This window comes from Aquarana catesbeiana, linkage group LG02, assembly GCF_042186555.1.
Source record: "Aquarana catesbeiana isolate 2022-GZ linkage group LG02, ASM4218655v1, whole genome shotgun sequence".
NCBI classification, from domain to species: domain Eukaryota; kingdom Metazoa; phylum Chordata; class Amphibia; order Anura; family Ranidae; genus Aquarana; species Aquarana catesbeiana.
Genome location: NC_133325.1, coordinates 139,055,407 through 139,070,948, shown reverse-complemented (window position 1 = coordinate 139,070,948; position 15,542 = coordinate 139,055,407). Strand labels below are relative to the sequence as shown.

The following is a 15,542-nucleotide window of genomic DNA, read 5'->3' as shown; positions in this document are numbered from 1 at the left end:
TTTGAAGGGATCTGAGATTTCAAAAAAAATTATTTGGTTACATCAGCATTAGGTGCTTGGTAGCTGGTGGTGATCCAAGACTGATTCATTTTTATGAAGGTCAGTCGATCGACTGAGTCGGTGGACAGACGCACCCTGTGATCGGTTACAAAGCCTCCAGCAGCACTGAATGTGCGTTCCGAAAGAACGCTGGATGCAGGACAGGCCAGTAGCTCAATTGCATACTGTGCAAGCTCTGGCCAGTGATCCATCCTCAAGACCCAGTAACCCAGAGGATTTTCGGTGGGAAAGGTGTCCAAGTCAGATCTTGCCCCTAGGTATTCCTGCACCATGTAAAACAGACGCTGGCGATGGTTGCTGGAACCAATCATACCTTGGGGCTGCGGACTAAAAGATTGTCTGAACGCATCAGTCAGACGGCCACCTTCTCCACTGCTCCTTCTTTGACTGACCAAAGACTCAGCAACACGTTGTCCAGAAACAGGAGTTTGTAACCTCCCAGTCTCTGGGAACGCGTTACACAAACCTTTCTGCAAGGCCCCTGAAGATGTTTCATCCTCTGCTCCCTCTGCGACGGCAAGATAAGGTCCGCAACCTTACCCTTGTAACGTGGATCAAGGAGGGTTGCCAGCCAGTATTGGTCCTTCTCCTTGATACCACGAATACGAGGATCCTTACGCAGGCTTTGCAGGATCAGGGAGGCCATGCAGCGTAGGTTTGCTGAGGCATTCGGTCCAGAGTCCTCTGGGTCACTAAGGACGACATGGTCCACAGCCACCTCCTCCCAGCCACGTACAAGTCTATGTGTTTCTTGGGACTGATCCCTTAAAGACTGCTGCTGATGCTGAGTGCCAGGCTCCACCTCCATACTGACACAATCCTCCTCCTCTTCCTGTGTGATCGGCGGGCACGCAGGAACACTGTCTGGATAAAGGGGCCTTGAGAGCTAAGGAAGTCCTCCTCTTCCTGCCTCTGTTCTGCCTCAAGTGCCCTGTCCATTATTCCATGCAGCGTGTGCTTCAACAGGTGGACAAGGGGGACAGTGTCACTGATGCATGCACTGTCACTGCACACCATCCTTGTGGTCTCCTCAAATGGTGACAGGACAGTGCATGCATCCCTGATCATGGCCCACTGGCATGGGGAAAAAAAACAAGCTCCCCTGATCCTGTCCTGGTGCCATAGTCGCACAGGTACTCATTGATGGCCCTCTGCTGCGTGTGCAGCTGCTGCAGCATGGCCAACGTTGAGTTCCACCTGGTAGGCGTGTCACAGATTAGGCGGTTCTTGGGCAGGTTAAACTCCTTTTGGAGGTCCGCCGGCCGAGCACTGGCATTATATGTCCGGCGGAAATGCACACAGACTTTCCTGGCCTGCCTCAGGACATCCTGTAAGCCCGGGTACCTGCCCAAGAACAGCTGTACCACCAAGTTAAGGACGTGAGCCAAACAGGGCACATGGGTCATTTGTCCCTGTCGGAGGACAGAGAGGAGGTTGGTGCCATTGTCTCAAACCACCATTCCTGCCTTAAGTTGGCATGGCGTCAACCACCTCTGAACCTGCCCCTGCAGAGCTGACAGAACCTCTGCCCCAGTGTGGCTCCTGTCCCCCAGGCACACCAGCTCAAGCACCGCATGGCATCTTTTGGCCTGCGTACATGTGTAGCCCCTTGAACGCCTACGCAGCACCGCTGGTTCCGAGGACAAAGCACAGGAAGAGGCCATGGAGGAAGAAGAAGAGGAGGGGGTGGAGGAGAGAGGTGTGTCACAATCATTAGTAGTGGCATTTTGGAGGCGTGGTGGCAGAACAACCTCCAACACTACTGTACCTTGTCCTGCATCCTTCCCAGCTGCCAGCAGAGTCACCCAATGCGCCGTGAAACTTAGGTAACGTCCCTGTCCATGCCTGCTGGACGATGAGTCAGCGGTAATATGCACCTTACCACTGACCGCCCTGTCCAGCGAGGCATGGACATTGCCTTCCACATGCCAGTAGAGAGCCGAAATCACCTTCCGTGAGAAAAAGTGGAGTTTGGGTACCTGCCACTGAGGAACCGCACATTCCACAAACTCACGGAAGGGGGCAGAGTCTACCAACTGAAAAGGCAGCAGTTGAAGTGCTAGCAATTTTACCAAGCTAGCATTCAACCGCTGGGCATTTGGATGGCTGGGAGCGAACTTCATTCAGTGGTGCAGCAGCTGGGGCAGGGAAATTTGCCTGGTACAATCTGACGTCAGTGTACCGAAAGCAGATTGCCCACAAGTATTTTTCTGTGACACACCTAATTCTACACCTTCTTTCCTCTCAGGGCAGGTCTCAGAGAGGACTGAAGGGAATAGTGGGGTTGGAGATCTCAGCTGATGAGGAGCAAGGAGAGGTCCTCTTTGTTCTTTGGTGTGGGTCTTTTAGATACGCTTGCCAAGGAACTGCATGGCAGGTCAACATATGTCTGGTCAAGCATGTGGTGCTCAAGCGGGAGATGTTTTGGCCACACGAGATATGCTTGAGACATATGTTGCAAATAGCAGCGGTGCGATCTGATGCACTCGTCTCAAAAAAGGCCCACACCAAAGATCTTTTTGAATAACGTGCAGAGACTGCAGCGCCCTGCACATGCGGAGCTTTGGGGTGTGATGCAGTCAGTGTGCTGCCCTTAGGCTGGCCTCTGGAGGGCATCCTGCCTCGTTGGTGATGTGCCTCCTCCTCCTCCTCTCTCCTAACAGGCACCCACGTTGAGTCAGTGACCTCATCATCCCCACCCTCCTCATCACTGGAGCAAACCTGGCAGTATGCTGCAGCAGGGGGAGCATGACTGCCAGATTGCTGTCCTTCTTGGGCACCCCCTCTGTCCGTGCTCAAGTTACTGCCTTCATCTAGCTCAGTATCATCATCAGAGCCTTCTAAACGCTGGGCATCCTCCTGGAGCATGTACCCAACACTGTGGTCAAACAATTCGAGGGACTCCTCAGGAGGACATGGTGGGGCTAGGGAAGGAGTCACTGATGCCATTGAGCCAAGGGAAGAGGCCGCGTTGGTAGCTGCTTTGGCAGACAAAGTACCCTGAGCATGGGTGAGAGAGGATCAGGAAGATGAGGACGGCTTGGTCATCCACTCGACCAAGTCTTCCGCATGTTGCGGCTCAACACAGCCAGCTGCCAAAAACAGGCCAAGCGTGTCCCACGGCCACGTGCTGATGAGTATGCACCGTCTCCACGACCAGCACTGTTGCCTCTAGACACAGAGCCTGCCTGCCCTCTTTTATTGCCTTGTGACTGTCTGCCTCTCCTTGTTGGCCTTCCAGACATACTAATGGCCTGCAGTGAGATGTAGCCGCACTAAGCTGGGATATATATATATATATATATATATATATATATATATATATATATATATATATATACACATACATATAGATATATATATATCTATATATATATATAGATATAGATATATATAGATATAGATATATATCTATATCTATATATATCTATATCTATATATATATATATATATATATATATAGATAGATAGATAGATATATACTGATACTGCAGCTAGCAAAATCAACTGCCTGCCTGTAGTATGAGAACACCACCAACCTTCTACAGGTAGCTTTAGCTGAACACTGTGCAGAGGTCGCACTAGACTAACGTGCAAATAATGTAGCTGCCTGCGGTAGTGATAGGATCAGGAAAAAAACACCAACCTTCTACAGGTAGCTTTAGCTGAACACTGTTCAGAGGACGCACTACACTAACTTGTAGCTTTAACTGAACACTGTGAGGAGGACGCACTACACTAACTTGTAGCTTTAGCTGAACACTGTGCAGAGGTCGCACTACACAAACTTGTAGCTTTAGCTGAACACTGCGAGGAGAACGCACTACACTAGCTTGTAGCTTTAGCTGAACACTGAGGAGGACGCACTACACTAGCTTGTAGCTTTAGCTGAACACTGCGCACTACACTAACTTGTAGCTTCAGCTGAACACTGTTCAGAGGACGCACTACACTAACTTGTAGCTTTAGCTGAACACTGTTCAGAGGACACACTACACTAACTTGTAGATTTAGCTGAACACTGTGCAGAGTTCGCACTACACTAACTTGTAGCTTTAGCTGAACACTGTGAGGAGGACGCACTACACTAACTTGTAGCTTTAGCTGAACACTGTGCAGAGGTCGCACTACACTAACTTGTAGCTTTAGCTGAACACTGTGAGGAGGACGCACTACACTAACTTGTAGCTTTAGCTAAATACACTGTTCAGAGGACACACTACACTAACTTGCAGCTTTAGCTGAACACTGTTCAGAGAACGCACTACACTAACTTGTAGCTTTAGCTGAACACTGTGAGGAGGACGCACTACACTAACTTGTAGCTTTAGCTGAACACTGTGAGGAGGACGCACTACACTAACTTGTAGCTTTAGCTGAACACTGTTCAGAGGTCGCACTACACTAACTTGTAGCTTTAGCTGAACACTGTGCAAAGGTCACACTAAACTAACTTGTAGCTTTAGCTGAACACTGTGAGAAGGACGTACTACACTAACTGTAAATAGTCTAGCTGCCTGACTGTGGTACTAATAGGATCAGAAGAACACCAGCAATTTTCTTCAGCTAGCTGTAAATACTGTAACAACACAAGCCTGCCTGTCAGTAGGAAGATAATAACAGAAACAGATCTAGCTAAACTGAATACAGTGTGTATATATATATATATATATATATATATATATATATATATATATATATATATATACATATATATATATATATATACACAACACCTGAGATGCATATATATATACACGATACACTGTAAGTGCAGCTAACTAACTGACTGTCCTGCCTAATCTATCTACCTTAAATCAAATGACACTGTCTCTCTGTCTCTCATCGCCAGAACACACTACATAGGGCCGCCAAGCAGGCGGCCTTATATAGTGTGGGGCGTGTACTAAACCCCCTGAGTCAAAATTGGCCAAAGCCACCCTGGCTTTGGCCAATTACAGCTCTCTCTACAGACGGCGCTGTGATTGGCCAAGTATGTGGGTCATAGTGCATGCTTGGCCAATCATCAGCCAGCAATGCACTGCGATGCCGCAGTGAATTATGGGCCGTGATGCGCCACACAAATTTGACGCGAATGGCCCATATCGTTCGAAATTCGGCGAACGCGTGAACAGCCGATGTTCCAGTCAAACATGGGATTGATTCGAACACGAACCTCATCCCTACTAGCACATCATGGCATTACCTGTATTGACCCAATTTTTAGGGGTTTTTTTTTGCATTTTACCACCACTTTAACTAAAACAAGGTAACAAGGATCCAGTATTTTCCTGCCTGCAAATCTCTCCATAATAAATGTTTGCATTTGGGTTTAATATCGCTTTAATTACCAGCCAAGAACAAGAATCCAGGATCTCACCATATGACAATGCAAAACGCCTTCAGTCAACATTGGGGATGGTGTTCCTCCTCTCCTAAATAACTATAACATTACCTGTGCAGTAAAAACCTTTGTTCAGGGCTGCCATCGCTACTCATGCATCCTCAGGCTGGATTCCTCTCTCGCCTTCACACTGAAGCCACTTTTCTGCTAATTTGACTGATTGAGATAGGAGAACTTGTTTGCTGCCATTTAAAATGTTACATGCAACACTATTAATTGTTTTATTTGTATATGGGTAAGTTTTGCCCTCCAAGTATCTATGAGGATTAGTAATCCTGGTTGCTGTGTTTAATAACCATGTGTTTTAACTGTGTGGGGAAATTTATAACGTTATAGATTACTGGTTAGTGTGTGAGACATTTTCTCTCCCAATTAGTCAAAAACTGTGAGGACTTTCCTAGCGTTGACTACTTAGGTTTAAGTTTAAATTTGTTCTCAAGAATGATGTGAATGTGTCAGCAGCTTGAAAGAGATAGAGCTTGTGAGGATATGTTTTTGTTTTAAGGGCATTATACTGATCAGTCTGGCATGCACAAAATGTTATCCATTACTACTATTGTACCATAAGGTCTACTGCATTTTTCCCTAGTACTATATACACTAACACTACTGTAATTAATGTGCTGTGATCCATAAACCTTAAACATTTGGTAGCACTAAAGTATAGTTTGTTTTGTTGTCAGATATGGAGAAGAAATAAACAGGCGTACTGCTGAAGAGAATGCATTTGTCCTACAGATGAGGGTAAGAATATCATCCATAGCTCCCAACTGTCCATGATTTTGAGGGACTGTCCCTGATTTGGAGCAATGTCCCTCTGTCCCTCTTTCCTCCTCATTTGTCCCTCATTTTTGTCTGATCTATAGAGTTGTATGTAAAATGCACTATTTATCTTTCAAAAAGTGTTTACCAGTGCTAAACCTTTCATCCAATTTGTAAATTGCTGCATTTGTAAATTCCAAAAGCCAATATAAAGGAATTGTCTACTACTCCTATTATCATTTCATGCAGCACTAACATGTTCTGGATATTTTTAATTAGGGGAATAATACCCTAATGAAAAATGAAGGATTGTGTATTTTAAATTATCTTTTCTAGCACATTTATTATACAGTGGGACATGTACACTATTCTATTTAAGACAACAGGGTTGACAGCACTCAGGAACTGAGCTGGAATTGATCGGTAATGGCTGCAATGAACCACATGTATACTCAAAAAGGTTGCTGGCGATTTATTCCAAAGATTAAAACAGTACAAATTTGAATGACAACATTACCACAAGGCTGTAATGCTGGCTGACCTGGTCAACCAACCAAAGGACACTGACCATGGAAAGCCACAAGGACACGCCAGTTGCAGTGTGTGGTGTGTATAGCTGGACCCGCTGACAAGGGAAGATGGTGTCACTCACACTGGCGATGTGAATAGAGCGAAGCAGCTGACTGGGTCCAGGGGAAACCTCTGTGGTGAGCGTCGAAGAAGAGGGGCATCACCGAAGACAAGCCAGAACTAAGGTATCGGAGTAGGAACCAGCCACAGCCAATGTGAAGCAGGGTGTCTCTGTTGCAGCTGCCGTGTCCTTGAGGCTTTCTGTGGTCGGTGTCCCTTGGTTGGTTGTCCTGGTTGGTCCTAGTAATCCATCAGTGCTTGAGCCAGCCTTACAACCTTGTGGAAACGTTGTCATTCAAACTTGTACTGTTTTAATCTTTGGAATAAATTGTCAGTAACCTTTTTTGTGTATACATGTGGTTCATTGCAGCCATTACCCATCAATTTAGACAGCAACATATATTGCATTATGTGTTTTTTCCTGTGATTAGCGCCTGGGACTCAACCCTTCTTTTACTATTCTATTTAACTTTATAGCTGAACTCCAGGAACAAAAACATTAATGTAATTATATTTCTCACAAACCACAAAAGATATAGACCGCTTTGTAGTCAGAGTCTTCATATTGAAACGATAACCCCTAACTTACCATGACCTGCGGTGTGCCTTGGTCTGGCTTGTCAGTATACCTGTGTAAAAGTAAAGAAAAACTTTATAGACATGTGTAATGTTAATAGTGTCTTTTTAGGCGTTTTGTTCAATAGTTCAATAGCTAAGCTGTCTTAAAACAAAGTGTGAGTTTATTTGATCATACTTGGCATCAACTTGAAAATAAATACAAAGTTAAAACTTCATACAGCTTGATGTAGTAAAACAAAAGATATTAGGAATAAAAACTGTAGTAAAAAGAAAGTACAGGAAAAGATTTAGCTTCTCGCTTTCTCTATTGTCATAGAGGTGTCTGTTAGAACAGCTGTTAGGAGTTAGGCTATATATAGGCCTAAAGTAAACAAAATGTCTTCTTCAGTGTATGAAAGCGTGCGTAATGAAAGTGTCTCCTTCTGTGAAACACATAACAGTATTCTGTAAAAGAACTGATAGTGTTGACCTTCTGCTAAATGTCCACTTCTTGTAATGGATACATTCTTTAGGTAACAGAAATTCAGTTCTGTACCAAAACTTACAAATGCACAATAAACTATAATTGAATATATATATATATATATATATATATATATATATATATATATATATATATATATATATATTATTATTATTATTATTATTATTACTATTATTTCACACAAATTCTAACTAATTAGGTAACTATATCAAATAACAAATATTATGGATAATCTATGATTTACTTTATAAAAGATCTCTTCAAGCATACTTGCTCGATTCTATGACACATTACTCTATAGGGGTCATTTACTATAGCGCTAATTTGTGGCAATTTCGCGCTAATTCATGCTAATTAGCGCTCAAACATTATTCACTATAGCGCTGGTGAGAAAATACTCCCAAAATTGAATTTACTATAGTTCCCTGAAACCAAATAGCGCCCAAACCCTTACTCTGCTAAAACCTGGAGAATTGCACATGGAAATAATGTTTAGAACATGATATAATTGCCTAAATGGTACTGAAATATGTAGTATATTATTTAAAGATAATCTGATTTTAAACTGTGTGAAAAAGTGATTTCTACACTGAAATATCTTTCATTGGAGTCTGAGAAGTGAAAAATTCTCCGTTTTGGACAACCAGGTGCCAACACAACTGAGCATGCTCAGACCTGAAAATAGCTCTCATTTTAGCTCCAGTGTCTTTTTTACCCAGCGCTATAGTAAATACCAAAATGAGAGCTAATTAGAGAGCATTTTTTGGAAGTGAAAATCTACTCTATAATAGTCCAATGCAAGTTTTAGCCATTGATTCTAATGGAACAATTGTAACTTTCACAAAAAACCTTTTAATGTTGAGATGAAATGTATCTTTCTCTGAAGTAAATTTTCCTTTGCAACATTGTTGCTTCTACTTAAAATATTTTGTTTTTAAGAATGCTAGAATGTGGAATGTTTTGATGTTTTGGTAAAATATATTTTTCTCTGTCACTTTCACTTGTTACTCTCCATCTCACAACAATCTTTACCCAAACTCACACAGGTGTCTTTACAATCCTCAAACAATACCATTGCTGATGCAAATTTAAAATAAATCACAATTTTTTGTGCTTTTTATTATCTCCAAATATTCATAATTTAAGCCCAAAAAATGTGATATGTGTACCAACATCAGAAATCAAAATGTAATTCCCAAAAATTTGAGGGTAATATTCTACTCTCACCCACAAAGAACACCAAATATTCCATCACCTGTATGTCCAAAGAAATGCAGTATTTATGTGTTTTTATGTGTATTTATGTGTAGGAGGTTCTCACACAAGGCAGCTCCGTGGCTTAGAGGCTAGAACTTCTGCTTAGTATCCCTGAGCGTCTGGGTTCAAATCCCAAACATGCTGCCTCATGTAGAGAAGTTGTCTCATCTCCCAGGTCCTATAACTATGCCTAAATGTAGTATTTATTTGTAGGAGTGTTCCACCACCATTGTATGTCTTTTCCAGAAACACTATTTAGCCAAAAGTATTGGGACACCTGCCTTTACACACAAACATGAACTTTAATGGCAGCCCAGTCTTAGTCTGTAGGGTTAAAATTTGATTTGGCCCACCCTTTGCAGCTAGAACAGCTTCTGGAAAGGCTGTCCACAAGGTTTAGTGTGTCTATGGGAATGTTTGATCATTCTTCCAGAAGTGCATTTGTGAGGCCAGGCACTGATGTTGGATGAGAAGGCCTGGCTCGCAGTCTCTGCTCTAATTCAGCCAAAGGGTGTTCTATCGAGTTGAGGTCAGGACTCTGTGCAGGCCAGTTAAGTTTCTCCACCCCAAACTTGCTCATCCATGTCCTTAAGGACCTTGCTTTGTGCACTGGTGTGCAGTCATGTTGGAACAGGAAGTGGCTTTCCCCAAACTGTTCCCACAAAGTTGGGAGCATGAAATTGTCCAAAATGTCTTGGTATGCTGACACCTTAAGAGTTCCCTTCACTGGAACTAAGAGGCCAAGCCTAACCCCTGAAAAACAACCCCACACCATAATCCCCCCTCCACCAAATCATTTGGACCAGTGCACAAAGCAAGGTCCATAAAGACATGGATGAGTGATTTTGGGGTGGAGGAACTTGACTGTCCTGGACAGAGTCCTGACCTCAATACAACAGAACACCTTGGGGATGAATTAGAGTGGAGACTGTAGGTCAGGCCTTCTAGTCGAACATCAGTGCCCAACCTCACAAATGCACTTGGAAGAATGGTCAAACATTCCCATAGACACACTCCTAAACCTTGTGGATAGCCTTCCTAGAAGAGTTGAAGCTGTTATAGCTGCAAAGGGTAGGCCAACTCAATATTGAACCCTAAGGAATAATACTGGGATGCCATTAAAGTTCATGTGCGTATAAAGGCAGGCGTCCCAATACTTAGGCCAATATATTGTATATTGCGCGTGACACTGAGCATGGCTATGGACTTAGGGCTGGTTCACACCACAGAGATGCAGAGACATGTGTGAGGCTGCCTGGTGCCTAAGTGGGTAGCAGTTCTGTCTAGCAGCACCTGGGATGTTGGTTCAATTCCCCAACATGCTAATGCTTGTATTGAAGTTTATATGTTTCTCACCACAATCCAAAGACATGCTGGCATTTTGTTTGTCTTCTGTTGAAATAGGTTCTAATGTAAGAAAGTTACTTTTGGACTTTAGATTGGAAGCTCATTGCAACCAGGGACTGATGTTAATGTTTGTTAGCACTAATCATGCTCAGGGACTTGGACATTTAAAATTTTAGGGTTTACGCTGCACAGGCACATATGCTTAGAAAATAGTTGCTTTGTTTATGTGGATGCAAATGGACTTCGATCTTTGGCCTGTAGTTGGAGATTTGATGCACATAGCCAAGGGCTAACACAGTTGTGAATAGTATTATGTGTTCCTGCTCATCAGGTGCAATCACTTTAGACATACATGAAGAGATAGATTGAAAGATACTGGTGGGCGTGTACTTCTATTGGGCGTGTCAGTGTGCTAACAATACAACCTCTCTTATATAAAGGCCCGCAGTAGGGGGGGCCTCGTTTGGTCTGAGAAGGCCAGTTTTTTGCTGTGATTTGTGGGGGAGAAGGAATGATATTGTGCCTATTGACAAATGCCTAACTAGGGATATTTGCTGAAATTCTAGTGCATTTTTTAAATCAAAAGTGGGTTTATTTGGCCATGCTGTCAATGTTGTGTTTGTATTGTTCCTGTCTGATCATGCAAACATCTTTTGGAAGCATCTGCTGACCTTCTACTCTTTTTGATCTCGTTGTTTAATCGTGTACACCGAAATGCAGCTTCCAGCAAGAACATGGTCACCAATGTATGTATGTGTGGATTGTGGGCTGGTGGGTGTTTTGAATAAGTCTTTTTTAATAATATGTTGGAATTAGGGCTGAGCCGAACACCCCGCCTGTTTGGTTCGCACCAGAACCTGCGAACGGACCGAAAATTTGCACGAAAGTTAGAACTCCATTGACATCTATGGGACTCAAACGTTTGAAATCAAAAGTGCTCATTTTAAAGGCTAATTTGCATGGTATTGTCCTAAAAAGGGTTTGGGGACCCGGGTCCTTCCCCAGGGGACATGTATCAATGCAAAAAAAACTTTTAAAAATGGCCGTTTTTTTGGGAGCAGTGATTTTAATGATGCTTAAAGTTAAAAAAAAAAAAAGTGAAATATTCCTTTAAATATTGTACCTGGGGAGTGTCTATAGTATGCCTGTAAAGTGACACGTGTTTCCTGTGCTTAGAACAGTCCCTGCACAAAATGTCATTTTTAAAGGAAAAAAAGTCATTTAAAACTGCTTGCGGCTTTAATGTAATGTCGGGTCCTGGCAATATGGATGAAAATCAGTGAGACAAACAGCATGGGTACCCCCCAGTCAATTACCAGGCCCTTTGGGTCATTTGTTTTGCTGTCTGTGCTCCTCTTCAGAAGATTTCACCTCATTTTTTGTCCCAATGACAAATGTTTTTTGAAAATTTGGGTTTTTTTGTGAAACAAGGATTGGTGAAAAAGCATCAGTGGAAAGGAGAAATGTTTTTCCCATATTAACTCTTACAGGAGAGAATTTCCCTTCCTAGGGGTAGATTTCATCTCACTTCCTGTTGTCTCCTTCCGTTTGCAAGTAGGAGTCATTTGTAAGTTGGATGTTTGAAAGTAGGGGCCTGCCCTATATACTCAACAGAAATTTGGGCCTTAGGTGTTGTTGTGGCCACAACACTGTAAGCCCTCACAGGGCCCTGCTGTGAAATATTAGATCAAGAATTGTAATTACATGCCCCTGTTGAATAGGGGCTGAAAAATTGGGCCTTAGGCTCTGGTGCTGGTGCCACAACACTGAAACCCCTCACAGATACTCTAGTTGGAACGTAGAAACGAGCCCTGCTGCAAAGTATTGCATCAAAAATTGTAATTACACGCCCCAGTTGAACAGGGGCTGAAAAATTGGGCCTTAGGCACTGGCGCCCAGAACCAAAAATGTTCTTACAAGCTATCAGCGTGATCATTGAGGAGGAAGAGGATAATTACTCAGGATAGTCACTCAGCATCAACATAGGCAGTCTTTGAAGGGATCTGAGATCTCAAAAAAAATTATTCGGTTACATCAGCATCAGGTGCTTGGTAGCTGGTGGTGATCCAAGACTGATTCATTTTTATGAAGGTCAGTCGATCGACCAAGTCGGTGGACAGTCACACCCTGTGATCGGTTACAAAGCCTCCAGCAGCACTGAATGTGCGTTCCGAAAGAACGCTGGATGCAGGACAGGCCAGTAGCTCAATTGCATACTGTGCAAGCTCTGGCCAGTGATCCATCCTCAAGACCCAAGTAACCCAGAGGATTTTCGGTGGGAAAGGTGTCCAAGTCAGATCTTGCCCCTAGGTATTCCTGCACCATGTAAAACAGAAGCTGGCGATGGTTGCTGGAACTGATCATACCTTGGGGCTGCGGACCAAAAAATTGTCTGAACGCATCAGTCAGACGGCCACCTTTTCTACCGCTCCTTCTTTGACTGACCGAAGCCTCAGCAACACGTTGTCCAGAAACAGGAGTTTGTAACCTCCCAGTCTCTGGGAACGCGTTGCACAGACCTTTCTGCAAGGCCTCCCGAAGATGTTTCATCCTCTGCGATGGCAAGATAAGGTCTGCAACCTTACCCTTGTAACGTGGATCAAGGAGGGTTGCCAGCCAGTATTGGTCCTTCTCCTTGATACCATGAATACGAGGATCCTTATGCAGGCTTTGCAGGATCAGGGAGGCCATGCAGCGTAGGTTTGCTGAGGAATTCGGTCCGGAGTCCTCTGGGTCACTAAGAACGATATGGTCCGCAGCCACCTCCTCCCAGACACGTACAAGTCCATGTGTTTCTTGGGACTGATCCCTTAAAGACTGATGCTGATGCTAAGTGCCAGGCTCCACCTCCATACTGACACAATCCTCCTCCTCCTCCTCATCCTCGTCCTCTTCCTGTGTGATCGGTGGGCACGCAGGAACACTGTCTGGATAAAGGGGGCCTTGAGAGCTAAGGAAGTCCTCCTCTTCCTGCCTTTGTTCTGCCTCAAGTGCCCTGTCCATTATTCCACGCAGCGTGTGCTCCAACAGGTGGACAAGGGGGACAGTGTCACTGATGCATGCACTGTCACTGCTCACCATCCTTGTGGCCTCCTCAAATGGTGACAGGACAGTGCATGCATCCCTGATCATGGCCCACTGGCATGGGGAAAAAAAACCAAGCTCCCCTGGCCCTGTCCTGGTGCCATAGTCGCACAGGTACTCATTGATGGCCCTCTGCTGCGTGTGCAGCCGCTGCAGCATGACCAACATTGAGTTCCACCTGGTGGGCATGTCACAGATTAGTTCTTGGGCAGGTTAAACTCCTTTTAGAGGTCTGCCAGCCGAGCACTGGCATTATATGACTGGCGGAAGTGCACACAGACTTTCCTGGCCTGCCTCAGGACATCCTGTAAGCCCGAGTACCTACCCAAGAACCACTGCACCACCAAGTTAAGGACGTGAGCCAAACAGGGCACATGGGTCATTTGTCCCTGTCGGAGGGCAGAGAGGAGGTTGGTGCTGTTGTCGCAAACCACCATTCCTGCCTTAAGTTGGCATGGCGTCAACCACCTCTGAACCTGCCCCTGCAGAGCTGACAGAACCTCTGCCCCAGTGTGGCTCCTGTCCCCCAAGCACACCAGCTCAAGCACCGCATGGCATCTTTTGGCCTGCATACTTGCGTAGCCCCTCGAATGGCTACGGAGCACCGCTGGTTCCGAGGACAAAGCACAGGAAGAGGCCATGGAGGAAGAAGAAGAGGAGGGGGTGGAGGAGAGAGGTGTGTCACAATCATTAGTAGTGGCATTTTGGAGGCGTGGTGGCGGAACAACCTCTAACACTACTGTACCTTGTCCTGCATCCTTCCCAGCTGCCAGCAGAGTCACCCAGTGCACGGTGAAACTTAGGTATCGTCCCTGTCCATGCCTGCTGGACCATGAGTCAGCGGTAATATGCACCTTACCACTGACCGCCCTGTCCAGCAAGGCATGGACATTGCCTTCCACATGCCGGTAGAGAGCCGGGATCGCCTTCCATGAGAAAAAGTGGCGTTTGGGTACCTGCCACTGAGGAACCGCACATTCCACAAATTCACGGAAGGGGGCAGAGTCTACCAACTGAAAAGGCAGCAGTTGAAGTGCTAGCAATTTTGCCAAGCTAGCATTCAACCGCTGGGCATGTGGATGGCTGGGAGCGAACTTCTTTCGGCGGTGCAGCAGCTGGGGCAGGGAAATTTGCCTGGTACAATCTGACGTCGGTGTACTGAAAGCAAATGTCCCACAAGTACTTGGCTGTGACACACCTAATTCTACACCTTCATTCCTCTCAGTGCAGGTCTCAGAGAGGACTGAAGGTATAGTGGGGTTGGAGATCTCAACTGATGAGGAGCAAGGAGAGGTCCTCTTTGTTCTTTGGTGTGGGTCTTTTAAATATGCTTGCCAACTAACTGCATGGCAGGTCAACATATGTCTGGTCAAGCATGTGGTGCACAAGCGGGAGATGTTTTGGCCATGCAAGATACACTTGAGACATATGTTGCAAATAGCAGTGGTGCGATCTGAAGCACTCGTCTCAAAAAAGGCCCACACCAAAAAACTTTTTGAATAACGCCCAGAGACTGCAGCGCCCTGCACATGTGGAGCTTTGGGGTGAGATGCAGTCAGTGTGCTGCCCTTAGGCTGGCCCCTGGAGGGCATCCTGCCTCATTGGTGATGTGCTGCCTCCTCCTCCTCCTCCTCCTCTCTCCTATCAGGCACCCACGTTGAGTAAGTGACCTCATCATCCCCTCCCTCCTCATCACTGGAGCAAACCTGGCAGTATGCTGCAGCAGGGGGAGCATGACTGCCAGATTACTGTCCTTCTTGGGCACCCCCTCTGTCCGTGCTCACGTTACTGCCTTCATCTAGCTCAGTATCATCATCAGAGCCTTTCAAACGCTGGGCATCCTCCTGGAGCATGTACCCAACACTGTGGTCAAACAGTTCGAGGGACTCCTCAGGAGGACATGGTGGGGCTAGGGAAGGAGTCACTGATGACATT

The 15,542-nt window shown here is 45.1% G+C and overlaps 1 protein-coding gene across 9 annotated transcripts in view; it reads left to right on the top strand.

Moving 5' to 3' along the window:
* The window catches only part of LOC141127250 (keratin, type II cytoskeletal cochleal-like), a 478,789-nt gene that overhangs the window by 260,302 nt on the left and 202,945 nt on the right, over positions 1-15,542 (top strand). For all 9 annotated transcript variants that reach the window (XM_073613528.1, XM_073613525.1, XM_073613529.1 and 6 more), the window contains one exon: positions 6,148-6,208. In XM_073613528.1, coding sequence (XP_073469629.1) covers positions 6,148-6,208 — 61 coding nt within the window. The remainder of the gene's footprint in view (positions 1-6,147; positions 6,209-15,542) is intronic.